General features: G+C 67.3%; 2 protein-coding genes across 6 annotated transcripts in view; both read right to left on the minus strand.

Annotated features, from left to right (window-relative positions):
- The window catches only part of INTS3 (integrator complex subunit 3), a 187,142-nt gene extending 170,784 nt beyond the window's left edge, over positions 1–16,358 (minus strand). The window contains exons 1-8 of one of the 2 annotated variants that reach the window (XM_086768605.1): positions 15,967–16,358; positions 13,130–13,213; positions 12,026–12,109; positions 7,096–7,209; positions 6,833–6,917; positions 4,894–4,960; positions 1,655–1,799; positions 605–734 (exon numbers count right to left, since the gene is read on the minus strand). In XM_086768605.1, the coding sequence (XP_086624731.1) occupies positions 605–734; positions 1,655–1,799; positions 4,894–4,960; positions 6,833–6,917; positions 7,096–7,209; positions 12,026–12,109; positions 13,130–13,213; positions 15,967–16,059 (802 nt within the window). In that variant the 5' untranslated portion in view covers positions 16,060–16,358. The remainder of the gene's footprint in view (positions 1–604; positions 735–1,654; positions 1,800–4,893; positions 4,961–6,832; positions 6,918–7,095; positions 7,210–12,025; positions 12,110–13,129; positions 13,214–15,966) is intronic. The other variant, XM_086768604.1, reaches the window with a different exon arrangement.
- A 1,111-nt stretch (positions 16,359–17,469) lies between these two features.
- Positions 17,470–27,662, minus strand: NPR1 (natriuretic peptide receptor 1). 4 transcript variants are annotated; one of them, XM_086768205.1, is made up of 21 exons: positions 26,928–27,649; positions 25,704–25,903; positions 25,203–25,316; positions 24,814–24,949; positions 23,976–24,067; positions 23,760–23,895; positions 23,601–23,685; positions 23,413–23,533; positions 23,264–23,338; positions 23,090–23,167; positions 22,893–22,997; positions 22,717–22,788; positions 22,462–22,621; positions 22,204–22,359; positions 21,504–21,672; positions 21,275–21,421; positions 20,436–20,628; positions 20,169–20,343; positions 18,924–19,022; positions 18,446–18,537; positions 17,475–17,709 (listed from the first exon to the last, which is right to left on the minus strand). In XM_086768205.1, the coding sequence occupies exons 1-21, from the start codon at positions 27,607–27,609 to the stop codon at positions 17,647–17,649; spliced, it is 3,150 nt and encodes a 1,049-aa protein (XP_086624331.1). In that variant the 5' UTR covers positions 27,610–27,649; the 3' UTR covers positions 17,475–17,646. The 4 variants fall into 4 exon arrangements, with proteins under 4 accessions (XP_086624330.1, XP_086624329.1, XP_086624328.1 ...); XM_086768204.1 differs by having other exon boundaries at positions 17,470–17,709; positions 20,436–20,553; positions 23,090–23,338; positions 26,928–27,662; XM_086768203.1 differs by having other exon boundaries at positions 17,471–17,709; positions 22,462–22,570; positions 23,090–23,338; positions 26,928–27,662.
- Positions 27,663–27,811: the final 149 nt, after the last annotated feature.

Genomic DNA, 27,811 nt, shown 5'->3' on the forward strand with positions numbered 1-27,811 from the left:
AATGAACCTCGCCACGGCTCAGACACGTTCTTGTGATCTATCGTTGCAGCTGCCTGACGTATCTGTTTCTCAGGGTGGTTTGAAGCCCGGACACCTACAAGGCCTCTGTAGCATTTAAAAAAATACGGCAAAAGCAGCAAAGCGCTGGAGCTGACCACGGGAGAGTGGCCCAGGCCCTGCTCCTTTCCCAAGCTCCCTGCAGCCAGAGAAAGCTGGTTTTGGGGCATTTTCTCCCAGTTAGTGAGGAGAGGGGCTCCGCAAGCAGCCGCGTGGGCCTCGACACCGACGGAGGCGGGATCGCACGCTGTAATTACAGCGCGCTGCGTGCTCTCCTCTAAGAAAGCACCTGGGAGGAACTCACACATCGATGTGTTTCGCTGTAGCGGGGCTGTAACAGAGCCCGTCGGCTCCAGCGCGGCCCCGAGACCCGGACCAGATGGGGCGTGCCGAGGGAAAAACAGCTGCTGTGCGGGATTTTCGCTCCAGCCTGCCCCGGAATGGGCTGACAGCCACAGCAGCCAAGTCAAAAGGGCGTGCGGAGGCGGGAGGGGGTTGCCTGTGGCTAGCGGGGCTCCGGCAGAGGTTGCCCCCTGGCCCTGCCCACCTGTGAACTGCGCGCTGAGGACCTGCGGGTTGTGGATGATGTCCTTCCAGAGCTGCTCGAACTCGGGTATCCTCGCAACGTTTTGCAGCAGCCGCACAAGGTCCCGGCCGATCATGAAACAGTCCATGAACTGGGGAAAGGAGAGGAGAAAAAAAAAACCCAAAAATCTCATTTACTGTTTACCTGCTCCTGAGCAGGGGGAAGGGCGAAGGCGCTGGAGGGGGCAGGAGGAGGGGCCGGGAGGAACAGGCAGTCCTTCGACCTTACCGCCCGCTCCAGATGATTCACTCCCTGCACAATATCTACGCTCCTGCCCCTGGCAGCCTGCCCCTCTTTTGAAGCTAGCAGGTTCGGAGAGACAGGGTGACAGGCGGGAAGGTCAGCAGCTATTTTAAAATGTTCTCTCTCTTGTAAAGCAAACAATCAGCCCATAAATCTGAGTTTTTCTCTCCAGGAGTGCAACCAGTCTCTGAAGATAGAACTTGACGCTTGGTGCTCCCTGCCCAGCAAGGAGGAAGGGGAGAGCGGGCAGGGAGCCGCCGAGCCGTCACGGCCCGCAGGGCTAGGACGCTGAGCGCAAGGACTTCTGCCTACACCCGGCTTTGGTGGCTTCTCCTGCACGATATGGACCAAAGAGTGGCCTGGGGCCGGCTAGCGTGTTCTCTGTGAGCCTGCGAGGACGCTGCCTGCCTCCCCAAGGGAGGAACCGGTGTTCTTGCAGCTGCGATAAGCCACAGCAACAGAAAAAGAATGGTTTCAGCCCTTGCAGCTGAATAAAAGAGACTGAAATGAAGCAGCCCCACCACACCAGCTGCTCTCCCCCTCTCTGCAGCCTGGATTCTGACAGGAGAGCTGGTGTACATGGGTTCAAAAGCCATCCCCAGCCCGCATGGAGAATGGACCACACGCCACCGTCTGCACGGTGGCTCCCAGGAACCAGCACGTCTCACACTTCCAGCTGCGCGAGGAACGCGGGCAATGCCACCCCGCGTAGCGACAGCCTCCTCAGAGAGGCAGGGCTCTCTCCCCTGCGTCCCCCGGTTTGCTCACCCGTTCCCGCAGGAGGGAGATGCAGAAATCCACCTCCTTTTGCCGAAGAGCCTGCAGCTGGGAGGTGCCGTGGTGGTCCACGATGAGCCGCAGGTAGGTGTACACCGCCATGGCTATCAGGAGGCTGCTTTTCAGAACCCACTCTCTGCAAAGGAAGGGAAAAAAACCAATCCCCTTCAGCCACCTCCGTACGGGAACCACTGCCAGCAGCGACAGAGCCTCGGGACAGAGGAAACGGAGGCACAAAGGACACGGCAAGGGCAGGGGCTCCGGCCTGCTGTGCCAGCCCAGCGGACCATTCCCCGCGTCACACCACGTACAGCTGCGCCTGGCCCACCTCTGCCTCCCCCCGGGCAGTCCCACCAGTTTGTGCCCGGGTGCTCGCACCCCGAGCTCTCTGGCAGCGTGGCAGAGGCGCTCACGCAAAGCCCTGGGTGGGTTCTCCAGGCCACGGTGACGCTCAGCGCCACGACGACCTGAGGTATTTGCAACCGCAAGCAAGAAAGCGCTCGGCAGCGCGTGGAGGGAGCGGCTGCCCCGCGAAGAGATTGACCCCGGCGCTAACGCCCACCACCATGGGAGCCTCTTCACTGGTCTCCACAGCCAGAACAGCGCCGAGCAGGAGACAACGCACCAGGACGAGCTACGAAAGACCTTCCCATACGGTCAGGCCCCACGCACACCAGCCTGCCAGCGCCAAGGGGATGAATCCAGCAAAAACCGGCGGCGTCCTGAGCAGCAGGTCATGCAGGGCAGCCGTGAACGCGACACGGCCGCTCCCGAGCCCTGCGCTGGGCTGGGCAGCGGCTCCCGTAGCGCCGGGAGCGGAAGAGCTGCCCCGGCCCCGGCTGCACCAGACAACAGCGTGTGGGGCAGATGGAGAAGAGCAGTCACGGCCGTTGGGAAGCTGGAAGCACCAAATGGCACAAACTGGGGAAAAATGAGACCAAATAGCAGGGAGATTTGTGAGAGGGCAGGCGCAGCTGCGTAGAGAGGGTCTGCGGTGGGGAGAGACATCGCAGCCGTCGCCTGCCCGCTCTGTGCGGCAGCGCCCTGTCTGCTGGGCGTGCCGCGTTCCCGGCCGCCCTTATCACAGCGCAACAATAAATATCCTCGGTCCAGAAAAAGGACCTGGCCAGCCCGGCCACTGGCGCTGGGTGCCAAGAACGGGCCGGGCCGACACGGTGCCTCCAGCGCGATCGATGGCCCCGCAGCATCCCCGGCGCAGCGTGCCGTCCAGCAGAAGCGCCACCGCCGCGCGCAGCAGCTGTGACGCCGCGGCCACCTGAAGGGACACCAGCCCAGCGGCAAACGAGGCAGCCTCCCTAAATCGTCGGCACGGGGAACCTCGGATGACGTGACAAGGGTTTGCTTTCCCAGGCTGGATACTGGGAGCGGGGTAACGTGTCGGCTGGGCTGGCTGGCCCGGCAGCACGCGGCGCTGAGCGGAGGTTACGATGGGGAGGATGTGGGAGTAATTAAGGGGCCAGCAGGTCAGCATCTACCCCTTTTCCCAGTGAGAAAAGAAAACCGCTGCCAAAGGGGAACAAAAGCCCCCACAGCCACAGGACTCATCGACCTGACAGGCAGAGAAAATGAAAACACGCGAAGGAAGCATCGCGCTCGCGCTGCCGTTAGCGGCAGGACGCTAAATTAACACTTGGCTTTCGAGAGGCGGCGGCCGGCCTCCTCTCTGCGGCGGGCAGTGCTCGAGCAGCAGCTTTGCCGGAAGCGTTTTTAATTAAAGCAAGCACTCAGCACTGAACGTGGTGTCAGGTCCTCACGCGCGCGGCTGTAATTAAAGCTCCGGCTTTCCCCTCAGCGAAGCAGAGAAAGCTGCGGGTTCTCCCCTGGGCTCCCTCCCAGCCCTCAGCTCTCCTCGCACGCAGCTCCTGCACCGCACAGGACGGATCGCTGACGCTCCGGCCGTACCTCCAACAGCGGCCGAGCCTTTTTCTCTCACAAACTCCTCGGACAAACTCCTCTCCCCAAGCGACGCGGCTCGGCTGTCACCCAGCGCGCGGGGCGCTCTCCCGCAGACCCGCGGCGACGCAGCTCGGGATCACCCCCAGAAGCCGCTGTTTCTCCCACCGCCCAGCTGTGCGCGAGAAGAGCCGCAACACGCCGCGGCGAGGTGAGGAGCGCTCCCGAGGCGCTCCAAGGCGCGGGGTGGCAGCGGCCAGCAGCCCCAGCGCACGGGAAGACCGCGGCAAGAGCTAGCGGGGGCTCCAACAGGGTTGGGAAGGGAAGAGTCGAGCTCAGCATCACGGCAGCGGGGAAACGCGGCGGAGAACCCAGGGTCAGCCAAGCCCAGAAGATCCCAGGGGGTCTCCCCTTCCCAGGCGCGGCGGGGCACTAGATGGCACTCGCAGCAGCACGCGCCCGCGCAGCTATTCCCGGAATAAACCTCACCGGGACTGTTAGCCACGGCCAAATAAACGCTCTAACAACTTGATTGTTAACAGCAGGAATAAGCGGTTTCAGGAGAAGCGCTGCTATTCCAGACAGCGCCTGGTGCAGAGCTGTAGGCTGTTTAAAAATAACGCCCCTGCCCAGCCAAAGGCTGCAGCGAGGAATTCTGCTTATCGTCAATTAGCGGCGGCTCCGCCAACAACGGACAATGCTGAACCCGCAGGACAATGCCTCCCAGCTGGCCCGGCCACCGCAAATTAAAGCTGCAGCCCTGATGAGGCAGGAGCTGCTTAAACACAGGAAGCTTTTTGGAATTAACTCTGTCCTCCTCCTCCAGAAGGAACACCTCCCCCGCAGCTCGGGGAACTCAGGAAGAAAATATCCCCGCCACACCGCTCCCGAGCCACGCGCGCTCCTCAGCCCCGCTGCCCAGAGGGTGGGCTGAGCGCTTTCCGGGACCCACGCGCTCGGAGACGGCCGCGTCCCCGCGCATGGCTGAGGGACAGGAGCCGCCTGGGCAGACCCCCTTATTCGAGGCGACACGCAGCCCCTCTCCAAACCCCGCAGCAAAGCGGCTCCAGGAGCTTGGAGCTGATGCCACGGCTTGAAAATGTGACTGGTAGCACAGTAAGGGAACGCAGAGGTCCTCTGCGCAGGAAAGCCCATCAGCACACGCCCACGCAGGCTGTCGCCGCCAACACGCCGGCCCTCCGGCAGCGAGGACGGCCACCCCGGGAGCAGGCGGGCGAGGAGCACTCGCCCCGGCTTCGCGCCCGGCCGCCGCTCTCTTCGGGCTGCGCCAGCCTCCGCCTCCCGCCCGGCCGTACCTCTGCTCCGTCAGGATCTCCAGGACGTTCTCGGCCAGCCAGATATTCTTCGCCGTCACATCCCCGCCTGAAAGCGAAAGAGCAACAGGGAAGAGAGAAGCTCTGGGGAGACCTGAGAGCGGCCCCCCAGCGCCTGAAGGGGGCTGCAGGAAATCGGGGAGAACGTCTCCAGCAGGGCCTGGTGGGACAGGACGGGGCGTGATGGTTTTATGTGAAAAGAGGGGGGATTCAGACGCGATATAAGGGAAAAAATTGTTACTCTGAGGGTGGTGGAGCGCTGGCCCAGGCTGCCCAGCGAGGCGGTGGATGCCCCATCCCTGGAAACGTCCCAGGCCAGGTTGGCCGTGGCTCTGAGCAACCCGATCCGGTTGGAGATGTCCCTGCTCCTGGCAGGGGGGTTGGCCTGGGTGGGCATTAACGCTCCCTCCCCTCCCAAACCCTCCTGTGATTCTATGAAACAGTGTGGTTCTGCTGCCAGACTCCACTGAACCAGCGATCGCTTCGATCCCTGCGTTCCCAGGACAAGAGGTTGTGTCTGGAGGACACACCCCGCCCGGTCCCACCCTGCCCGCCTGGCAGTTTCCAGACACAGAACATTTCTGGGTACAGGTGCCTTCCTGCTGGGGGGCAAGGGGGTCTGCCTGCAGCACTGTCCTTCCAAAAGAACTGTGATAATACGGAGTCAATAATTATCCTTCTGGAAAGCAAAGGAGAAGCCAGAAAGGGATGAGATTGAGTAGCTGGAAAAGAGAAAGCATTGCAGCTGCTGAGGCTACGAAGGGGAAGCGGCGTCCGCAGAGAGCACCCGAGCTCTCAAACCAGGTGTCAGAGCGGCGGCTCACGCCCTCAGCACGGAGCTGGAGCCTTCGTCCAACATCGCCGGGAGCAGAGCGGGACCCCAGCTTGCAAGGGCACCGAAAACGCCTAACGCAGGCAGGCCGAAACAATTCGGGCGTCGTAAAAGCGGCGAGAAGTGAGACAGCGGAGCCCTTCCAGCACAGCAGGGGCCCTGCGCGGGGCGGTGCAACGAGGGGAAACAAGGGATGCCTTCAGCGGTGGCTTAACGTTCCGTGTTTACACGGGGACAACGGGGCCAGCTTGGCTCGCGCGCAGGACTGTCCCCTCCCTCCCCGTTCTTCCTCCCCTGACGAGCAGACACGGCAATTTCCAACCCCGGCCGCCCGGCCCCGTGTCGCGGGTGCGCACAATGAAAAACACAATGTCAGGTTTTATGGTGGGACATTAATTCCTGCTCCGCGGACGTCAGCGGCCGGCACCAGCGCCAAGCAGAGAACACGGAAGAGGCACCGTTCCTGCGAATCCGGAAAGGCGTGTGCGCGTGTATGTGTGCGCGGCCGCGGGGCGCTTACAGCGAGGGCTGGGGGAACGCGCTACAGGCTACCGTGCGGCCAGCGCGAGCTCCCTGGAGAAGCTACTGACTTGATGCGGGACGAGGCAGCCTCTTGCATCTCTGATGGGTTAAAGAGGAGCTACGTGCACGGCTCCTGCCATCCCAGAGGTCAGAGCAGGGACTACGGACGATCCTGGCGCTCTTGTGCAACGCTCCAGGGTGAAAGTTGGCAGCAACAGGAACCAATACGCTTCCTGGCTGTTCCAGCGCTTGCCAGAAGCCTCCTGGCTCTCTGATTCACCCCTCACAGAGGGTTTATCCTCTGCTCCATCCTCCCCGGAGAGATTTCCTCACCAGACAGGTCGGGGCAGGCCTGGTGCCTGCCAGCCAGCCCGGCTCCTGCCTGTCAGCTGCGCACGGAGACGCTCGGGAAGCCTGGCTGGACCCGGCCGCACGGCAGCGCAGGCTCCGGCTCCGACGCCAAGCGCAGCACGAGTCAGCCCTGGTACGCCACCGAGAGCGCCCAGCCCGCCGGCACGAGCGGGAGGGCGCGGGCAGCGGTCACCTTGCCGCGGCGCCACGGCTCACCTGCAATCTGCTTCATGAAGGTCATGCAGACGCCGTCCGCGCCGAGCACCCCGCTCTTCACCAGCTCTCGCAGCAGCCACACCAGCTGGGCAGGGGGAGAGAGGAGAGCAGCCGTTGTCACAGACCACCCTCCGACACCTCTCCCCAACACCGCGGCTGGTTCTGACCCCCGCCGGTGCCGACTGCGCCCCGCACCCGAACGCCCCCATCCTCCGCCTGGCCGGTGCGAAAGCAGCGATCCGGGGGAGAAGACCTTCCCTCACCTGGGTCCGGCAGGTGTCCTGCAGCTTCAAGTACTTCTCCATGAGGATCTGGTTGATCTTGTTGAGGACGATGTTCATGCCGTCTCGGCTCACCAGCGCCAAGTCCCGGTAGCACTGCGGCAGAGAAGAGCAGCGAAGAGGCGGTTACAGGTGAAGGACCGGCACGGAAAACAGACGATGGTGTTATCGTGCCCGAGCAGATAACAGCAAACACACGAATCTCGGGGAAGGAACACCGAGGCGGGCAGACCCCCAAAGCAGGCAGACCCCCATGCGATGACCAGAACCAGCACCCCAGGGAGAGCCGTTAATTCTCCGGGACGTTACAAATTGACAGCTGGATTAATTGGATTTAGCCCCAGGAGCCAGAGGTCTCTCACTGCAGAGCGGGCACCGCTGGGTGTCCCTGTCCCCTCATCCCAGCGCGCCCTGGACCCTGCCGCAGCTCTGGAGAGACCAACACCAGCGACAGGACAGACCGCGGTCCCTCAGGAAGGACCGGTTCGTAAACAGCCACATCCAGACCGCTGAAGTCCCCCGCTGCTCCCATCTCGTGGCACCAGCGCCAACGGGAAGCGCACTGAGGATGCTGGCAGGACTTGGTGTCACCAGGACCATGGGAGCTCCACAGAGACGCAGGAGCGGAGGCGGATTGTCCCCATGCCACCCGCTCCGAGGTCAGGCAGAGCTGAATTTGGAGACCGTCCAGCTCCAGACCACGCTAGCGCGTTGCCTTGGTTCGGGTTAGAAATCCAGACATCGCGCCCGCCGCCCAACCCGGCGGATCCGGTGGGGCTGCGCCACGGGAAGAGGGAACCATCGCAGGGCAAGGAAGGACTTGCGCCATGTTCCTCTGCCACCAGCGCCAGACACAACGCTGGCCAGAGAGCAAAGGTGCTGGCCCTCCCTTCCTCCCTGGTCAGGACAGCAGGGGGTGGAGGGTGATTAGGAAGTAATTTGCTAAGTGGCTCTGCATGAATGTTAATTTGTGCCAGTAAATGTCATGATATTCCAGAGAGCAGGGGTCTGGTCTCTGCATCCTCCTTTGGAGAGCTAATGAGGCCGCAGAAGATCGCTTTGATTAGACTCCCCGCGCTCAGGCTTTCTGCCTTCCTCTTTCATATAGCGCTGTGTAAAAGGAGAAAAAAAAAAAAAAATTTAAAATGCCAACTGAAAAACCAGAATCCAAGAGCTGTAGCCTCCTTTGACTGCTTCTGAAACGCGAACGGAACACCCACAAAGCAGAGCCAGACCCCAAGGCTCCACAGAGCCGACCACCTGGCCAGGAAGGGGAACGCACCGCGTCTCCCTCCGAAACACGTACGCCACCCCGATGGGAAAGCAGCACGTCGCTCCAACGGGGACACTCGGGGGACGGAGCTGCTCCGGGGTGCCGGTTCCCCTGCGCGCTGCTCACGCTCGGGTCCCTGCCCTGCCTGGGTCCTCCCTCCCGGGCCGGACGGCAGGATGACGCCGACCCATCGCCCCGGCGCTTCCCTCTCACGGGCAGGTGCGTTTCTGCCCCCGCAGCAGCCGCGACCAGGGAAACGTTTTTCACCTTCCTAGCTTTTCTCGGTGGTCAGCAGTTCAAAGAATCCACCCTCTTCCGGCTGAAACACCCAGGCCTTGGCTTTCTGCCGGGTGCGTGCGAGGTGCGGTGTCCACATCCGCGTGGAAAGCCCTGCGGCGCGGCCCGGACAGCGCGGATCAGCTCCCGCCCCCTGGGCTGATCCAGCAGCCCCCTCGCGCTGGAGTAAGGAGCCGGAAGAGACGCGCTCCGGGATTTACTCCTGGAGCGCTGCGCAAGTCCCAGGGGGAAGGGCACCATAATCCCATTCCCTAGGGAGGCTTGGCAGCTCTTCGCCTCCCTTACTGCACACCTCCTCAAATCCCGTGCGCAAACACCGCAGAGAGCCAGACCGCGAGCCGCGCCTGCGCTGTGGCCGATCCCCGGCCCGACGTACAGCCGGCCGGAGCAGAACGAGTCCTGCTCTGAGGGTCCCGGGCGTATGGCATGTCACCTGCTGGTCGCTCCGGGGGGTCGGACGGGACCCCTGGCGAACAGCCCGCGGCGCGATCGCCCAACGGAAGGTGCCTGGAGAAAACCTTCAGGGCTGCAGCAGCCGGGGGGGCGGGGAGAGAACCTGGGTTTCATGATTATTGCCAAGGCTGCAAACAATCCATCGCTTCCTCCCCGCTCTCGGCAGATCGGAGCCGCCGCTCACGCAGGCCATTTAATTAACAGGAAGGCACAAGTGATAAATGTTCTCTTATAATGAGGGGAGAAGAAAAAGAAAAGAAAACAGCCGTGGAGCGGAGGAGAGAGGCCCGCTCCCGCCCAGCGCCAGGGCGGACAGACGGCGGAGATGTCAGGGAAGCGCCGTGCCCTCTGACCCCGGAGCAGAGCGTTAATTAAAGCGAGGGGTGCCAGGCGGAGGAGGGAGACGGGACGGATCGCTTGCTGTCACTTCGATATGTGAAGGTGGTCAAGCGTCCCTCCTCGCAGCCAGACGCGTTTAGCACGGCTAATCTCTGCCGGCTGCAGCGTCACAGCCACGGAGCGGGAGAGGAGACCGGCGTGCTCCAGCCGACGCCAGCTCCCCAAAAGGAAGGGAGATGTGTTTAAACAGCCCCGCCGGGAAGAAGGGGGGCACCTCCACCCCCCTTCCATGCGCCAGCAGACGCAGGCGGGCGACAGCGAGGCCGCGGCGCGGGACGGGCTGGATCCGCGCGCCGGGGACAGGCGCCCACTGAAGAAACACACGATGACGGAGCAGAGGGCGTGAGACGGGGCCGGAGCACGCGCTGCAAGGCCCTGCTCAGCTTCTGGGCCAACAAATGCCAAAACGCCCCTGAATGCAAGCACGGCCAGCTACAATAGCTCTTTTTTTTTTTTTGGCAAAACCACAGTCCCCAGGGGCACGGCGCAGCCTCGCGGGGTGCGCTCGATTCGGAGCGGTACCACCTCCACACCAGCTCTGCCCTCCGCGCGACGATTTCAGAGCTCTCTCAAGAGTCCTGTAAGACATCAGGCAAGCGTTAACCCCTCTTCACGGGCAGGCAGCAAGGGCAAGGAGCAGCTCCCCCCAGGGCCTGGCAGAAAATCACCGCCTGCCTTCCTGTCCTTGCTGTCTGGACACAGGGCAGGTGGCAGCAGCAGATGACATCAGGGCCCAGCAGACCGGCAGATCCAATTACTCCCTAAGAAAAGTAACGTGCTCCAAAGAGCAGGAGGAGCAGCCGCCTCTAATTAACTTGGCCACGAGCCCCAGAGCGCGCCCCCAGCCTGCCATCGCGGAGGGACGGCGTCAGGGCCCGTCGGCAGCCGGGCCGCTCAGAGGAGATCGCAGAGGGGAACGTGCCGGGCAGGCCTCTCTCGGCCCCGCGCAGCGGGACGGCCAACGAAGCGCTGCGCAGACGGAAAGCTGGAGAACGCCAGGCTCATCCTTTGCTTGCCTTGCGCTCCGTTACCAGCAGCTGGACACTCCCCACCGCGTCCCCGCCGCCGGCCGCCATGTCCGAAAGGGGAGAGGAGCGTTTCATTGGACGCAGAGGAGGCTCACGCTTTGGAAGGCCATCCTGCGGAGCTCAGCAACTCGAAACGCCCTTCGGCTCCCGCGGCGTCTTGGAAACGAGGACGCGTTCAGCGGCGCTCCGAGCCTCCGCTGGAGTCGGTCTCTCCAGGCTGACCGGTCTAGCGCTCAGCGCATGAGGCAGAATCGGGCCAGGGCCTAAGGACAGCAGGGCCGAGGGCTCTGCGGTCAGGGTTTGGGAAGGCCTTAGGTCAAGGAGACAGAGCGAAACACAGCCGTCTCGCCAAGGAGAAACCTGACCGGCACCAGCACCGCGAGCAGCCAGGCCTAAAGCCTCCCAGGAGAAGCGCGTTTTGCTTCCAAGAGGCGATTTCCAGGGAACGGAGCTGCACCCTCGTCGACGAGGACCGTCCCACCTAGCAACGCCACGACAGCTGCGAGTTCCGGGAGCTGCGGAGGAGAGGGCTCTGCCCTCACAGCGGCGATTACATCAGGAGAGGACATGGCGGGAGTCCCCTTCGCTCCGGCGCAGCACTGGGATTCACAGAGCAGACCCAACGGCACGCCACTCAGCGCGCTCGCGGCAGACCCCTCGACTTCAGGAGCCCGCTTCAACCCCTCCAAATTCTCTGCGGCACCTGGGAACCGAAACAGGGACCCCCTCGGGGTCGCCGACCGCGCGCGGCCCTTCCAGCAGCGCTTTTGTTTTCCCTCGTGGCTGCTGACAAACAGGGCTGGTTTCTGTAACAGCACGCCACCTCCAGCTCCCCCCCCCAAGCGCCCCCAGTTCGCAGCACCAGCACCAAATCCGCATCCGCAAAACACTCATCTTCCCGTCGGTGAGCGCCTACAATTTTAAAAAAATCACTGTTTACAGCGTCGTTAAAAAGAGTTATTTAAAAATTAAATCCGCTCCGTGAAATTAATAGAGGTGAGCTGCTAAAAGGCAATTTGCTCTAGGAACTGAACGTGTTCTTCCTCCAGAGGCCAGGTGATTATTTCTGTAGGCATCTGCGTCTGGCTTCCAGCATGCAAATCCATTCCGCGCCTCCAAAGCCAAGGCAGAAACTGGGAAAGGCCTTACAGCTTCTGGAAGAATCAGTACTCGCCTCCCACGGCGAAAACCAATTCATTCCAGGGCTGGGAAAGAACCCAGCCGAGCTCCCTTCCCCAGCGGCGGGATCTGCTGCGGCCCCTGCGCCGCGCGGACACGACAAAACCAGCAAGAGCCCCAGCAAAGTCATAGCCCTGCTACAATAAACACCGCTCAGCGCCGCGCGTTCCCGCCAGGCGCCTTCCGACGCCTGCGCCGGACCCGAAACTTCCTCAGCCCCGCGTCTCCGGCTGCCCGGAAAGCAGAAATCTCTCCGGACAAAGCTCCCGCGCTCGCGCCTTACCTTCTGTGCCTGAGCGGGTTCGGTCAAGACGAGAGTGAAAAGACCCAGGCAGATCTCCTCGTGCTGGGGGGCTCCTTTACATATCTGAGGGAGAAAAGCGCAAGCGGTGAGCGGGCGAGGCGGGACGGCAGGGGGAGGCCAGCGAGGCCGCGGGAGGAGGACGCCACTCTCGAGCCCACCGAACGGGCGGTCAGCGGAGCCCCCAGCAGCCCGCGAGGGATCCAAAGCGGGCCCTCAGGAGAGCACAGAAAACACGCGCGCTCTCCCTAACACGTGCGCCCCGTTGCAAAGCCAGTACCGGTGCAGACCTCCCAGTACCGGAGCTCTCCAGTGGTTTTAGCCGGACCGTTTCGGGATCTCTCGTTCCCGACGGGCGACAAGGCCCGGCCCAGCCCAGCAGCGGACCCCCGAGCCGCGTCCGGCGCCGGGGACCCGCCCGGGGTCTCCTCACAGACTTTTCCACAACCCGCTCATCCCAGCGGGAAAGCATTTCACGCGCTTCCGAGCCCTGCAATCCGGCCCGGGCTGCCGACCTTTTCCCATTAAGGAAAGGCAACTCCGCGCCGCCGACTCCGGCAGCCCAAGGTGTTCCGGGGAGGAAAAAAAGCAACCGACAAGTCTGGGAGCCCATTAACATGTCACCCGACAGCTTCCCTTATACGGGCACGTCTGCGGCTCGCTGGCGAGTATTTTAAGACTCCGCGGAGTCGGAAATAAATGTTCTGTCCCCCGCAGACGGGCTGAACCTGCCCCCGGCAGGGCTGCGGAGCCCGGCCGCTTGGAGGCCAGGAAAAAGCCGACCCGCGCGGCGCAGGAGCACGAACACGTGCAGCGACAGCCTCCCGCCCGCACGCGCACGTCCGGAGCGCTCGGGCGGATTTCAGCAAGGAACCGCGCTGCGGGTCCGCTTCCAAGCGGTGATTAGACAAGGATTAAAGCCTTAACGGCGGTGTTTCGGCTTTTAATTGGGAACGCTCGCCAGGCTGAGGGCGCGGCGGGCTCCGTTCCGCAGCCGCTCTGTATCTGCCTGCTCTGTGCCTCGCTAACCGCGGCAGGGACGCGCGCGGGTACGACGCGCCGTTCCGGCAAGGAGACAACACTTACGTGAGCGTTGAGGGCGTCGTTCGCCTCCCTCTCTGACAGCCCGTTGGTCAGCGACGTCACGGTGCCCACACACCTTTCCAGCCTCTGAAAGAGAAAAGCCAAACGTCACAAACCTGGAAGAGCAAGTCCACTCGCGCGCATCCTCGCCGGCACGCGATGCGGCAGAGGCCGCTTCCACCCCCGCCCAAACGGACAGAAAAACCGCCAGCGACGCCGCAGCCGGTCCCGGCTCGCGTCAAGGCTCCGAACCGCGTCCTCAACGCTCGCGTATTCACACGTTTGGGTTTTGAACACCCCGCCGACACCGCTCAAAGAGCCAGAAAGTCACCGTGTGATCCCTCTGCGATTTCGCACCGGCGCCGCTCCGACACGAGGCCAGGACGCCGGCGTGCGAGGCTGGATTTGAGGCGGGGGTGTCAACCCTCACCCTCCGAGCGCGGGCGAGGGAAGGCAGAGCCCGTCACCCGGCAGCCCCGCAGCGCGAGAGCCGCCGCTCCCGCCCGCGTGGGACCTCGGGGCTGCGGGGCGGCCGCCTGGAAACCTTCTGTTCTCGTCACTTAACATCTGAGCGACTTCTGGCTGAGAACAAACAGCGGGAGCAGATGTTTGCATGCAAGCATCCCGAGGGATGAAGCGTCGGGAAGAGCCAAAACGCCAGGAGCGGTACGTTTACAAGAGCGGCAGGCGGGAAAACGGCGGAGAAGCAAACGGCAAAGGCTTCCGCTCGGCTTGGGAGAGCTCGGAGAGCCGCCCCCTCGTCGCGTGGGGCACGAGCGGCCCCGCGCAGAACCGCTTTCCGCTGCCCGGCGGCGTGCAGCGAACGGAGCGGTGACCCGCTCGCGCCGGGGAAAAGCGGCAAGCAGGGTACCAGGAGGTTATCCCTACTCAACGAAAACGCAAACGCATCGCGCCAGTTAGGGAGCCGGTTAGCTGCTCCTGCGCGTCCAAGGGGCTGCAGAGACGAGGCTTTTGAGAAAGAGGTCGGCAGTTCCGCGCTCCGAGAGACGACGTCCCGGTCAGTACGGCAGAGAGAACGCCTTTGCGCGACCGGCTTTGTTCCGGTCACCGTTACGGAAGAGCGACGGGGCAAGCCCCAGGAAAATCTCCCGTCTAAAGCAGAGGAACCGTCTGAAAGGGAGGACGAGATCCCGCGGCTGAAACACAGAGTTGGAAAAACCCCGGTGAGAAATCGGACAACTTGCGGGCGGCTCGCGCAGCCAGCGAGCCGCCCGGAGAGCTTGGCAGGGCAACCCAGCGGCCGACAACGTCTCTGACCCGAGACCCGCGGCGGGCTCGCAGGAGCAGGGGCCGGCATTCCCTCCTCAGGCCACGCGGGAGCCGCGGCGACGCTCCTGCCAGGCCCGCGGGCCGCTCGAGATCAGCGCGTCTGCCCCCGCGCGCGCCGGGCGGCTCACGTTCCCGTGGAAAGTTCCGCTGCCTCTACCAAAACCCACGAGACCGTGATTTCGGTGTTAACCCCTGGCAGGAGACACATTTTTCTGAGTTCCAGCGCCTCCGATCACCTCTTTCTCCCCAAAACACGTGTCCAACCTACGGCCACCGGCAGCTCCGGCCACTGCTAGAGGGGAAGGCCGGAGGAGATTTTTTTTTCCCGCCTGTTTCCTACGAGAACTCAACGCGCAAGCGTCGTGCGGGGTTTTCTCCTGCGTACGCGCCGGTTCCTGGTTTTTGGAGGCTTTAACGAAGAAACACAAAACCTGTGACAGTAAATCCACTGGCGCTCGGGTGCGTAATTAACACCTGAACCAGTTCCTCCCAGCGCGCCGGGCTTTTCGTCAGGGGCGCCGGTTTAAGAGAGGCAGGGGAGGAAGGCTTGCCGGATCAAACATCTCCGGGAAGTCTTCTCCTGGTACTGGGGTTTGCTCCGATACGTCACCTCCACCCCACCCGAGCTCCGCGGCGCGCCGGCTCGCGGCGGCTCCTTCCCGGCCCCGCAGTCGCGGGGAAAGCTCGGGGCGCCGGGAGAGCGGCCGCGGCAGCCGGGAGCCGATTTCCAAGCCCAACCGAAGCTCCCGGCCACGCCGGGCTCGCCGAGTTGCACGGGTCCAAAGCTGGGAACGTTCTGTCCGGACCTGGACAGGACCCAAAACACACACGGGGACCGAGGGGGGCTTTGGAGGAACAGAAACACATCCCAAACGGCACAGCGCAGCTCCCAGACCTCGAGACCCGCTTATTCCCATCACCACCCTGTTCTTCCCCTGCAGCTGAAATCCGACGTGATTTTTTTTGTTTGTCTGCGCCGTTTCGTGAGCCCCAAATACGCCTGTTCCCATCCCACCATAAATCCCCAGTCTCTCCCACAAGCGCGGCAGCTCACGGGAGCGCCGCCGTCCCCGTGGCGCCCGGAAGGCTGGCCCTACGCCGGCTTCAGGACGATCCCCGACCGCCGGCCGAGCCGAGCCGGGTGTAAACGCGCGCTCCACGTCCGCCTTGCCCCGGGCCCTGCGCCTCCAGCTCTTCCACGGCTCCTCCGCGCCGAGAACGGATCCTGGGGAGACCCCGAACCTGTAAAGGAACCGGCTTTTCCCGGTGCCGGAGGAAGAGCTCAGCGGGAAGCAGGACAGGGCCTGGCGGACACAGGCCGGGAAGTTTCCCGGGGTTCCCACGAGTTCTGTCGGTGCTCAGGCGCGAGGCGAGCCCCGCAGTCCCGCTCCCCGGCCCGAGCGCGGCCAGGGAGACCCCAGCTGGGAGGTGGTTTCTGCTTGGAGCCAGCCCCCTCCCCGCGCAGGGGGGCGGCGTGTGCCCCCCGACCCGCGGGGCCGAGCCCGTGAGCCACCCCTGGAGCCCCCCTGCCCCCAGCCCCAGGCACCTACCTCCTCCAGCTCATCCTTGGCGTCCAGAAGAGTGGAGAGCAGCAGCTTCCCTCCTCCTGCTGCTGGGCCCCCCTTCCCCTTCTGCATCTCCATGGCTGGGGGGGGGAAAGGGGGAGAGCGGCCCCTAGCCGGGGGGCTTGGCCTGAAAGCTGCCCCCCCTCTTTTACTTGGCGATGCCCCCCCGCCCAGCTCTCAGGGAAGATGGGGAGGGGGGTGTTTGTGGGAAACACCCCCCCTCGGGAGCACCCCCCTGCTCCTGCACGGGGCTGGAGGGGACGGGGGCTCCTCGGGGGCTTCACCCCGCGGCGGGGCGGGGGGGACAGGGGGCTGCCTCCCCTTAGCGGGGGGGGGGGCTGCTCTTTCACCAGGGCAGGCCCGGGGCCTGCGGCCGCGCTGGGGCGGGGGGGCTGCGCTATGGGGGGCCCTACGGGGGGGATCCCGGGGGGCTGTGGGGAGGGGGGCGGGGGGGGGGAGGGGGTCCCCGTCGGCCGTGCCAGAGGAGGCCCCCGGGTGCGGCCTGTAGGGGCGAGACCCCCGGGCGCGGCCTACGGAGCGGGGGGTCCCGGAGGGGGGGGGGGGGGTGTGACAGGTCCCCCGGGGCGGGCAAGGGCGGGGCGGGCGCTGCGGCTGCCGCCGGGGCGGGGGGGGCTCTGCCGGGCGGTGGGGGGGGTCTCGGTGCCGGGGGGAGGGGAGCGGCGGCTCCGCGCCCCCCGCCCAGCGCCGCCGACCGGAAGTCACTGGGAGAGGGACGGGAGGGCGCGGGGGGGGAAGAGGAAGCGCACGGCGGCCGGAAGCGCCCGCCCCTCCCGTCCGCTGGCCAATGGCGGCAGCGACACGGCTCGGAGTGACAGCGCTGGCAGCCGGCCCGGGAGGCGGGGCTGAGGTGGGCTGTTCGGCCAATGGGGAGGCGGGGGCGGGGTCAGTCCCGGGCGGACGCTCCGCCCCCTCGCTGCCGGTGGAGCCGCGCGTAGCCGGGACCCCGGGACGGCCCGGGACCCCCCGGGGCGGGCACGGCCGAGCCCCCCAGGAAACCTCGGAACCCCCCGGGACCCCCGGAGCCTCGGGAGCCCGCGGGTCGGGCACGGCTGGGACCCCTCGACCCTTCCCGGGACCCCCCCGGGGCGCGCAACGCCGGGACCCCCCCAACCCTCCCGCCTTGGGCAGCCCCCCGCCCTCGGGACCCCGCACAGCCGCCCCGTCCCGGCTCCTCTGGCCCCGCAGAGCCCCCCAGAAAAGCCCCCCCCACCCCGGAGCCCCTCCCCGCCCTGCAGGGGGCTTGGGGCGCTGTGAGGGTGCTGCTCGGGGAGACCCCCGGGGTGCATGGGGACCCCTGAGGTGGGGGGGACCCCCGGGGTGCATGGGGACACCTGGGGGGGCACAGGGGGACCCCACCGACACCCACAGCCGGTGCGTACACAGCAGCTTTATTACAAAAACTAGAGCTCTAGTGACCGCCCCCCCCCGGGGCCTGGGGGTGTCCCCGGCCCCCCCCGTGTCCCCCCCGCCGGTGCCCGCGCCAGGGTCAGGCCAGGGGGCTGCTGGGGGCCGCAGTCCCCCCGCCGGTAGCAGTCGGGGTTCAGCTGGGGGAGCGCGGGGCAGTTGGGGGGTACGTCCAGCCCCCGGCCGCTGGCGGTGCCCCCGGGCCGTGGGGGGGACCCCTGGGTGCTGCTGGGGGGGGCGTCAGCCCCGGGTGCTGCTCCCGCGCTCCCCCAGCAGCCAGTACGTCCTCACCTTCCCCTTGCCCTGCGGAGAGAGGGGTCGGGGGGCAGGGGGGCATTGCCCCAGGGGTCGGGGGGCAGGGGGTCCCCATTGTCGCAGGAGTTGGGGTGCAGGGGGGCCATTGCCCCAGGGATCGGGGTGCAGGGGGGGCATTGCCCCAGGAGTTGGGGTGCAGGGGGGCCATTGCCCCAGGGATCAGGGTGCAGGGGGGGGCATTGCCCCAGGAGTTGGGGTGCAGGGGGGCCATTGCCCCAGGGATCGGGGTGCAGGGGGTCCCCATTGCCCCGGGAGTTGGGGTGCAGGGGGGGCATTGCCCCAGGGATCGGGGTGCAGGGGGGGCATTGCCCCAGGGATCGGGGGGCAGGGGGGGGCATTGCCCCAGGAGTTGGGGTGCAGGGGGTCCCCATTGCCCCAGGAGTTGGGGTGCAGGGGGGCCATTGCCCCAGGGATCGGGGTGCAGGGGGGGCATTGCCCCAGGGATCGGGGGGCAGGGGGGGCATTGCCCCAGGAGTTGGGGTGCAGGGGGGCCATTGCCCCAGGGATCGGGGTGCAGGGGGGGCATTGCCCCAGGAGTTGGGGTGCAGGGGGGGCATTGCCCCAGGGATCGGGGTGCAGGGGTCCCCCCATTTCCCCAAGGGTTGGGGTGCAGGGTGGGGGGGGCATTGTCCCAGTGGGGCTGCGGGATGAGGAGCGGGCACCCGGGGGGGGGGGGCGCCGCCAGGGCAGCCATGGGGGGCGCTGGGGGGGGCCGGGGCTTCACCTTCATCTCCACGTCGCCCCGCAGCTCCAGCTCGAAGCAGCCGAACTCCTCCAGCACGGCCTTGGTCACCGCCGAGATGTGGATCCGCAGGGCTGGCGGGAGGGGGGCCCTCAGCGCCCGCGGGTGCCCGCCCGGACACGGACCCCCACCCCGGACACGGCCCCCTCAGCGCCCGCGGGTGCCCGCCCGGACACGGACCCCCACCCCGGACACGGCCCCCTCAGCGCCCGCGGGTGCCCGCCCGGACACGGACCCCCACCCCGGACACGGCCCCCTCAGCGCCCGCGGGTGCCCGCCCGGACACGGACCCCCACCCCGGACACGGCCCCCTCAGCGCCCGCGGGTGCCCGCCCAGACACGGACCCCCACCCTGGACACGGCCCCCTCAGCGCCCGCGGGTGCCCACCCGTGGATGGACCCCCAGCACCCATGGGTGCCCCCCCGGCGCGGCCCCCTCGGCGCGGCGGGCGCCCCTCACCCTCGCCGTTGGACTCCATGCGCGAGGCCGTGTTCACCGTGTCCCCGAACAGGCAGTACCGCGGCATCTTGAGCCCCACCACGCCGGCGCAGACGGGTCCTGCGGGGCACCCCGTGGGACGCTGTCCCCCTCGGGTGCCGGCGTCCCCTCCCCTGTCCCTGGGCGCCCTGTCCCCCCGTTACCGCTGGTCCATCTCAGCATCCCCCCCCCCCCACCCATGAACCCCTGCGGGTGCCGTGTCCCTGTCCCCATCCCGTCCCGTCCCCGCTGCCCCATGGGGTGCCCTGTCCCCGTCCCGTCCCCGCTGCCCCGTGTGGGTGCCGTGTCCCCGTCCCCGCTGCCCCATGGGGTGCCGTGTCCCCGTCCCATCCCCGCTGCCCCGTGTGGGTGCCGTGTCCCCGTCCCCGCTGCCCCATGGGGTGCCGTGTCCCCGTCCCATCCCCACTGCCCCGTGTGGGTGCCCTGTCGCCGTCCCCGCTGCCCCATGGGGTGCCGTGTCCCCGTCCCATCCCCACTGCCCCGTGTGGGTGCCGTGTCCCCGTCCCCGCTGCCCCATGGGGTGCCGTGTCCCCATCCCATCCCCACTGCCCCGTGTGGGTGCCCTGTCGCCGTCCCCGCTGCCCCATGGGGTGCCGTGTCCCCGTCCCATCCCCACTGCCCCGTGTGGGTGCTGTGTCCCCGTCCCCGCTGCCCCATGGGGTGCCGTGTCCCCGTCCCGTCCCTGCTGCCCCATGCGGGTGCCCTGTCACCGTCCCCGCTGCCCCATGGGGTGCCGTGTCCCCGTCCCATCCTCGCTGCCCCATGTGGGTGCCCTGTCCCCGTCCCCGCTGCCCCGTGCGGGTGCCGTGTCCCCATCCCCATCCTGTCCCGTCCCCGCTGCCCAGTGCGGGTGCCCTGTCCCCGTCCCGTCCCCGCTGCCCCGTGCGGGTGCTGTGTCCCTGTCCCGTCCCTGCTGCCCCGTGTGGGTGCCCTGTCCCCATCCCCATCCTGTCCCGTCCCCGCTGCCCCGTGCGGGTGCCGTGTCCCCGTCCCGCCCCCGCTACCCCGTGCGGGTGCCCTGTCCCCGTCCCGTCCCCGCTGCCCCGTGCGGGTGCTGTGTCCCTGTCCCGTCCCTGCTGCCCCGTGTGGGTGCCCTGTCCCCATCCCCATCCTGTCCCGTCCCCGCTGCCCCGTGCGGGTGCCGTGTCCCCGTCCCGCCCCCGCTGCCCCGTGCGGGTGCCGTGTCCCCATCCCGCCCCCGCTGACCCGTGTGGATGCCGATGCGCAGCCTGAGCTGCTGCTGGGGCCGGTGGCGGATGCGGAAGGAGCGGACGGCGTCCAGCAGCGCCAGGGCCATGCGGGCCACCTCGCGGGCGTGCAGCTTCCCGTTGCGCACCGGCAGCCCCGACACCACCATGTAGGCGTCCCCGATGGTCTCCACCTGCGGCGGGGCGGCGGGAGGGGAGGGGGACGCGTGAGGCCCCCGCGTCCGTCTGTCCGCGCGCGGGGGCGCGGGCGCGGGCCCCCCCCCACCTTGTAGACGTCAAAGTTGTCGATGATGGCGTCGAAGCAGGTGTAGAGGTCGTTGAGCAGCGTCACCACCTGCATGGGCGTGCTCTCGGCCGACAGCGCCGTGAAGCCCACGATGTCGCTGAAGTAGATGGTGACGCTGTCGAAGGCCTCGGCCTGCACCGTCTCCCCCCGCTTCAGCTGCTCCGCCACCGAGCTGGGGGCGCAGGGGCGGGGTGAGGCGGGGGGCACCCGGCGTCCCCAGCCGCCAGCCCTCTGGGGACCCCCAGCCCTGGGCCGTGTCGGGGGGTCCCTGGCCCCTTCCGGCACCATCGGCCATGCAGCAGCCTGGGGGGGGTCCCCAGTTCCTCCAAACTCCTCCAGCCCCAAGCTGGGGGGGGTGTCTTTGGGGTCCCCAGCCCCTCCAAGCACCCCCACCCCAAGCCACAAGGGGGTCTTCTGGATCCCCAGCCCTTCCAAGCACCCCCACCCTGAGGCACATGGGAGTCTTTGGGGTCCCCAGAGGGTCCCCAGCCCCTCCAAGCACCTCCACCCTGAGGCACATGGGGGTCTTCGGGTCCCCAGAGGGTCCCCAGCCCCTCCAAGCACCCCCACCCAGAGCCACATAGGGGTATTTGGGGTCCCCAGTTCCTTCAAACACCCCCACCCCAAATCGTGTGGGGGTTCTTGGGGCCTCCAGCCCCTCCCAGCACCCCCATCCCAAACCACATGAGGATCTTTGGGGTCCTCAGCCCCTCCCAGCACCCCCAGCCACGCAGAGCACCCATGGGGACCCCAGCCCGGGACGCTGGTGTGGTGGCCCGGGGTGCCGGCAGCGGGGTGTGTCCCCCCCCGGTGCTCACTGGGGCAGGATCTGGTAGAGGAGAGCCTCCGCCTTGCGCTTCTCCTCCAGGTAGGCTTGGGTGCGCTCCTCCACCAGCTCCTCCAGGTTGTTGGCGTACTGCTCCATGCGCGACAGCAGGTTGTCCAGGATGTTGCTGCTGCTCTCCCTGCGGGCAGGGGGTGAGCACCCGCCCGGCGACCCTTTTTGGGGTCACCCGTCACCCCCGGGGCTGGGGGAGGCGGAGGTACCTGTTGAACTTGCGGAGCTGGACCTTGATCTGGTTGAAGTCGGGGCGCTCCAGGACGTCCTCGGCCCAGCAGTGCTGCATCAGCTGGCCCAGCTCCTCCATGTGGCATCCCACGTTGGCTGAGGGGCGGAAGCTGGGGCGCTCCCCGCTCTTCACCCGCTCGATGATCTCTGTGGGGCCAAGCACCCATCAGTGGGTCCAACCACCCATCACAGCAGGTCCAAGCGTTCATCAGCAAGGCAAACGACTCATCAGCTGGTCCAAGGACCCATCAGCAAGGCCAAAAATCCACCAGGTGGTCCACTAACCCATCAGCTGGTCCAAACACCCATCCACAGGTCCAAGCACCCACCAGCAAGGCCAACAACCCATCAGCGGGTCCAAGCACCCATCAAGGCGGGCCCAAGCATTCATCAGTGAGGAAAACAATCCATCAGATGGTCCACTAACCCATCAGCAGGTCCAAGAACCCATCATAGCAGGTCTAAGCACCCATCAACTAGTCCAAGCGCCCATCAGTGAGGGCAAGAAACCATCAGCAGGTCCAAGCACCCATCCCACCTGGTCCAACCACCCATCAACAGGTCCAAGAACCCATCAACTAGTCCAAGAACCCATCAGCAGGTCCAAGCACCCATCCCAGCTGGTCCAAGCACCCATCAGCAGGTCCCTGGCACCATCACCCTGGCCGCCCCGCTCACCCTTAGGGCTCAGGTCCAGCCCCTCCACGTAGAAGACGCCGTTGCGCAGGGCGATCTCTTGCAGGATGATGCCGAAGCTGTAAACGTCGCCCTTCTGCGTGCCGCGGGCCGGCGGCGACTCCATCCGCAGCAGCTCGGGTGCCGTCCACAGCTTCTCTGCGGCGGCGGGGAGGGGGCTCAGGGCGGGGGGGGGGGGCAGGGCCCCCGGGGCGGGGGCCGCCGCCGCGGTCGGGGGACGAGGACGGGCAGGGCGCTCACTGGCGAAGAGCGCGTGGGAGTCGTCGCCGTCGGGGAGGACGCGGAAGCTCTCCAGCCCGTAGTCGGTGATCTTCAGCACGAAGCGGCTGTCCACCACGCAGTTGGAGGACTTGAGGTTCCCGTGGGAGACGATCACCCCGTTGTGCAGGAACTGCATCCCCTGGCAGGGCGGGGAGCGGCCGGGCCCGGTTGTCCCCCCCGCTCCGTGGGAACCCCCACGGGACCCGGGGCGCGCGGCGGGAAGCGGCTCGTTACCTTGACGATGTCGTGGGTGAGGGAATAGCGGAACATCCAGTCCAGCGTGATGCTCTCGTTCTCCAAGATGTCCTGCGGACACGAGGGTCCCGTCGCCGTCCCCCCGCCGCGGACAGGCGCCGCGCGGCCCCGAGGTGGGGTGAGGGGCGCGGGACGGGGCGACGGGAGCGGGGTACCTGGAGGCTCCCGCGCGGGCAGTACTCCGTCAGGATGCAGATGTTCGGGGGGTCGGTGCAGGCGCCGACGAAGCGGGTCAGGTGCTCGTTTTGGACGTCCCGCATCTGGGGTGGAGCGGGGAGTGGGAGCGGGCCCACCCTGCGTCCCCGCCCCGTCCAGGGGACGCCCCCGTCCCGCCCGGCCCGGGACCACCTACGTGCTTCAGCTCGAACAGGACCTTGCGCGTCAGCTCGATGCGCTTGCGGTTGAGGTGCTTCACGGCCACCAGGTTCCCCTGGGGAGAGGCGGGGTGAGGGGGGTCCCGCGGGGCGAGGGGCGTCCCGTGCGGCGAGGGGCGTCCCGGGGGGGCGAGGGGCGCCCGGCCCCGCACCTTGTAGTACGCCGTCTTGGCGTAGACCTGGAACTGCCCCTCCGCCGTCGCCAGCGAGCCGTAGTTGGAGCCCCTCTGCGGGAAGGGACGTGGGGTGAGCCCGGACCCCCGTCCCCGTCCCCGTCCCGCGCCGGGCGCCCGCCACCCACCAGGGAGAGGGTCAGCTTGCTGCCGGCGCTCCGCAGGTGCTTCTCCAAGCTGCTCATCTGCACATCTTCCCAACGGACCCGCCACAGCTCGGCCGCCAGCTCCTTCTCCAGCCGCAGCTTCCTGCGCCCGCGGAGCCGGGTGAGACCCCCGCGCGCCCACCCCCGCGCTCCCCGCCCCGCGCCCCCACCTGTAGATGAAGAAGGAGGTGACGGTGACGGCCAGGAGGATCAGGCTGACCACGAGGGACAGGACCTCCAGGGTGGACAGGCTGGCTGCGCGGCGAGAGGAGGGCGGTGAGGGGCGGGCGGGGGGGCTCGCGTCGCGCCCCCGCCCCGCCGCCGCTCACCTCTGCGGCACCGCGGGTTGCCATTGTCGAAGCCGCAGGGCGGGACGTCGGGGGGGGGCGCGTTCCCCGGCCAGTGGATCCGGCGTCCCGGCACCATCTGGATCTTCTTGGTGGTGCCGTTGTAGTTGGCCACGACCTTGGGAGGGGGGCGAGAGGTGGGTGGGACGAGGCCCCCCGCCGCCCCCGCGTTCCGGCCGCCCCCGCGCCGGGGCCCACCTGGAAATCCCCCCGCTCCGGGTCCATGTCCCACAACGAGTAGTCGCTCTCCCGGTCCCCGTTCTCGTCGATCTTCAGGAACCCGGTGACGCCTGGGGACGGAGGGTGAGGGGCTGCGAGGGGACCCCGGGGATCCCAGCCCGTGGGTGGGGGCTCCCATCCCGAAATACTGGCCTGGGAGCAGGGCGGGTGGGCGCCCAGCTGGGACAGGGATGGGGATGGGAACGGGGACGGGATGGGATGGGATGGGAGGGGATGGGGATGGGATGGGATAGGGATGGGATGGGATGGGAGGGGATGGGAGGGGATGGGATGGGATGGGATGGGGATGGGATGGGATAGGGATGGAGATGGGATGGGATGGGAGGGGATGGGAATGGGGATGGGATGGGATGGGATGGGATGGGATGGGATGGGATGGGATGGGGATGGGAATGGGGATGGGATGGGATGGGATGGGATGGGATGGGGATGGGAATGGGGATGGGATGGGATGGGATGGGATGGGATGGGGATGGGATGGGATGGGATGGGGATGGGATGGGATAGGGATGGAGATGGGATGGGATGGGAGGGGATGGGATGGGGATGGGAATGGGGATGGGATGGGATGGGATGGGATGGGAATGGGGATGGGATGGGATGGGATGGGGATGGGGATGGGATGGGATGGGATGGGATGGGATGGGATGGGGATGGGATGGGATAGGGATGGGATGGGATGGGAGGGGATGGGATGGGATAGGGATGGAGATGGGATGGGATGGGAGGGGATGGGATGGGGATGGGAATGGGATGGGGATGGGAATGGGATGGGACGGGACGGGACGGGGCTGACCGTAGAAGGTGCGGTTCCACATCTGGCGGGTGATGGCGGAGGCGTTGGCGATGGAGCCGCCCCGCGCCAGCGTCTCGTTGACGGCCTGGGCGTAGAGCAGCACCCCGTCGTGGAAGGCAGCCGCGATGAAGTTCATCTGGGGGCACCGAGAGGGCTCGGGGACGGGGCGCAGCCGGGGGTCCCCAACCCCTCGTCCCCAGCAGCCCCACCTCCACCCCCTGTCCCCTTGTCCCCACCTCCACCCCACATCCCCCAGCAGCCCCAGCTCCCTCCTGTGCCCCCCCGGCCCCGTGCCCCCCCGCTTTCCCAGCCCCGTCCCACGTCCCCCCTTGTCCCCAGCCCCACCCCGTGCCCCCCAGCTTGCCCAGCCCCGCCCCGCCGTGTCCCACCAAGCCGTCCTTCACAGAGAAGTTGAAGTGGGCCAGCGCCTCCTCCTTCAGCCGCGCCAGGAAGGGCCGGTACTCGGGGTTTTCGGGTTCCTTGTAGGTGATGATGGTGACGGCCTGCGACGGGGGAGCGGGGCTGGCGAGGGGCCGGCTGCACCCCGTGGGGGCGGGGACGGGGGTCCCGGGCTGCGGGCAGGGGCTGCTGCAGCAGCGCCCGAGCTGGGACCCCGGGGCCGTTCGTCTCCCGTTCGGGGGGACTGGGGGAGATGGGGGCTGCTCTGCCAGCTCCGGCACCCACCACGGCCCCGCTCCCGTGCCGGGGTGCGCACACGTGGCTGGGTGCGCGTGCACACGCACACGCGTGCGTGGTGGGTGCCCGTGCACGTGTGGGCGGGTGCCTGTATACACGTGGGTGGGCGCTCACGTCCATGCACACGTGTGCGCGGCAGGTGCCCGTGTACATGTACACACACACGCGTGTGCGCGGTGGGCACGCGCGCTCACCTCGAAGGCTTGCCGGGCGCTGGCGTCGTGCCGGTCCCCGCGCTTCCACGGCCGCTGGGGCTCGGGGAAGCGGCTGCCCTGCAGGCTGGCCCCGAAGATGTCGATGTAGAAGAAGGCGTAGTCGCCGCGCGTCAGCCCCTCGCGCCCCGCCTGCAGCATCAGCTCCCGCAGCGTCTCCGGGGCGCAGCAGACGTAGACGACTGCGCGGGGCGAGAGGGCTCGTGGCACCCCAAATCCCCCGGGCCTCGCGGGGTCCGTGGCGAAGGGGCGACGCGGCACGGGGCGCGCGGTGCGCGGTGCTGCCGAGCGGGACGTCGGGGAGTGGGGGTCCCGGACCCCGCTGCGAGCCCCCCGCGCCCTGCCCGTCTCTGCCCTTGGCCGCGGGCGCCAGGCCGAGGTTTCCTGTTTTCCCGACTCCGTTTCCTCCTCGCCGCGGCCCGGATCGCCGGCACGGATCGATCCCGGGCGGCAGGGTCACCCCGCTGGGTGCCGCCTGCCCCACCGCCGTGGTCCCCTTTGTCACGGGGCCGCCCACCGGGACTGTGGGACCCCAAAACAGCACCCGCCCAGGCCGAGCGGCAAGATGGTGAGGCTGGGAACGGCCAGACGGCACCCACCCCGGGCCAGCCCCCCCCCGATCCCCTGGTGCCACCCGGGCTCCGGCTGGGACGGGGACGGGGACGGAGGGGAGTGGGGCAGGTGGCCACGCTGAGCAGCTCCGCGTGGGGCACGGCGTGGGACGGGGGTCCGTGGGGTCAGGGTGCATGGCTGGGGCAGCACACGCGTGTGTGGTCGTGCAGCACGCCCGTGTAAAGCCGTGCAGAGCCGTGCTGGCCCACGTAGAGCCGTGCACACCCGCACAGAGCCGTGCACGCTCAGGCACAGCTGCGCTCACCCGTGTGCTGCCACGAACACCCGTGCGCAGCCGTGCGCAGCCGTGCCGAGCTGTGCACACCCATGCACAGCCGTGCGCAGCCGTGCCGAGCTGTGCACACCCATGCACACTTGGGCAGAGCCGTGCACATGCAAGCGGAGCCGTGCACGCCCGTGTAGACGCCCACACACCCACGCTCACTCATGCACTGCCGCGAGCACCTGCGCGTGTAAAGCCGCGCACGGCTGTCGTGCGCAGCCGTGCCCAGCCGTGCCCACCCGTGCACAGCCCCGGAGCCCCTCCGCCGCCCCGCGCTGGGGTGCGCGTGCCCCCCCCACCCTGGCACTCACCGCGCCCCTTGTGCTTGATCTCCTGGATGATGAAGGAGAAGTTGCCGCCGTCGCGGAAGACGACGTCCATGACGGTGAGGTTGCGCAGGGTGGGCAGCTGCACGTAGAGCCCCTCGGCGGCGAAGAAGTACGGCCGGTCGTCCACCTTCTCGTCCCAGTAAACCAGTAAAGCCCGACGGGTCCAGTTGAAACGACGATGGAGCTGCACGCCCAGTTCACCCAGTTTGCGGTGGCTGGGGCCGGCGCGGGTGGTCAAGCCGAACTGCTCCCGTTTGTCGTCGAAGCCGTGGGCTTCGGCGCCCGCTGTCACCAGCGGCAGCCGCCAGTGGCTGGTGAACCGGGCGACCGGCGCGGCCGTGTAGACGCAACCGGGTCCCAGGAAAGCGGCGGGGTGATGGGCGAGCCGGAGGTCGACGGCGGCCAGCGGCGCGGCCATTTCGGAGCAAACGCCGTGCCCATCCTCGCTGTTCCCGAAAACCCAGCGTAAGGTGAAGCCGGGTAACAGATCGGGCCGGGCGTTCACGGCGGCCACGGCTAAGCGCACCGCCGGCCCCACGCGAGGCCAAGCCCACGGGTAGGTGAGGTTGCGCTCGGGTAACACCACGGCGAGAGTCAAGGCGGTTGTCCCCGTCGTCGTCGCCACCGTCACCGCGCCGCAGAGCACGGCCAGCACCGCCAGCATCGCCCACGGAGAGTGGCTTTTCCACCCCGCGGAGGGGCTGAGCCCTTCCTTCCCACTCCCCCCCACCAGTGACACAAAGGGGCCGTTATCATCCACACCGAGCTTAACTCCTTCCTTCCCGCCCCCCACGGCAGCCACCGGGAGGGAGGAGGGGGCCGCCCGGTGGTGGGTGTGGAGATTTCCCACCCGTGGGAGGCTGAGA

Source organism: Chlamydotis macqueenii, chromosome 28, assembly GCF_036417535.1.
Source record: "Chlamydotis macqueenii isolate bChlMac1 chromosome 28, bChlMac1.mat, whole genome shotgun sequence".
Classification (NCBI taxonomy): Eukaryota; Metazoa; Chordata; class Aves; order Otidiformes; family Otididae; genus Chlamydotis; species Chlamydotis macqueenii.

Bases quoted from the DNA above. Each gene is read 5' to 3' on its own strand.
- NPR1 (XM_086768202.1), bottom strand. From the start codon at position 27,609: ATGCTGGCGGTGCTGGCCGTGCTCTGCGGCGCGGTGACGGTGGCGACG. The intron at 25,904-26,927 runs GTGAGTGCCAGG...CGCCCCGCGCAG, and splicing joins GATCAAGCACAAGGGGCGCG to TCGTCTACGTCTGCTGCGCC. The intron at 22,789-22,892 runs GTACCCCGCTCC...TCGTGTCCGCAG, and splicing joins GCCCGCGCGGGAGCCTCCAG to GACATCTTGGAGAACGAGAG.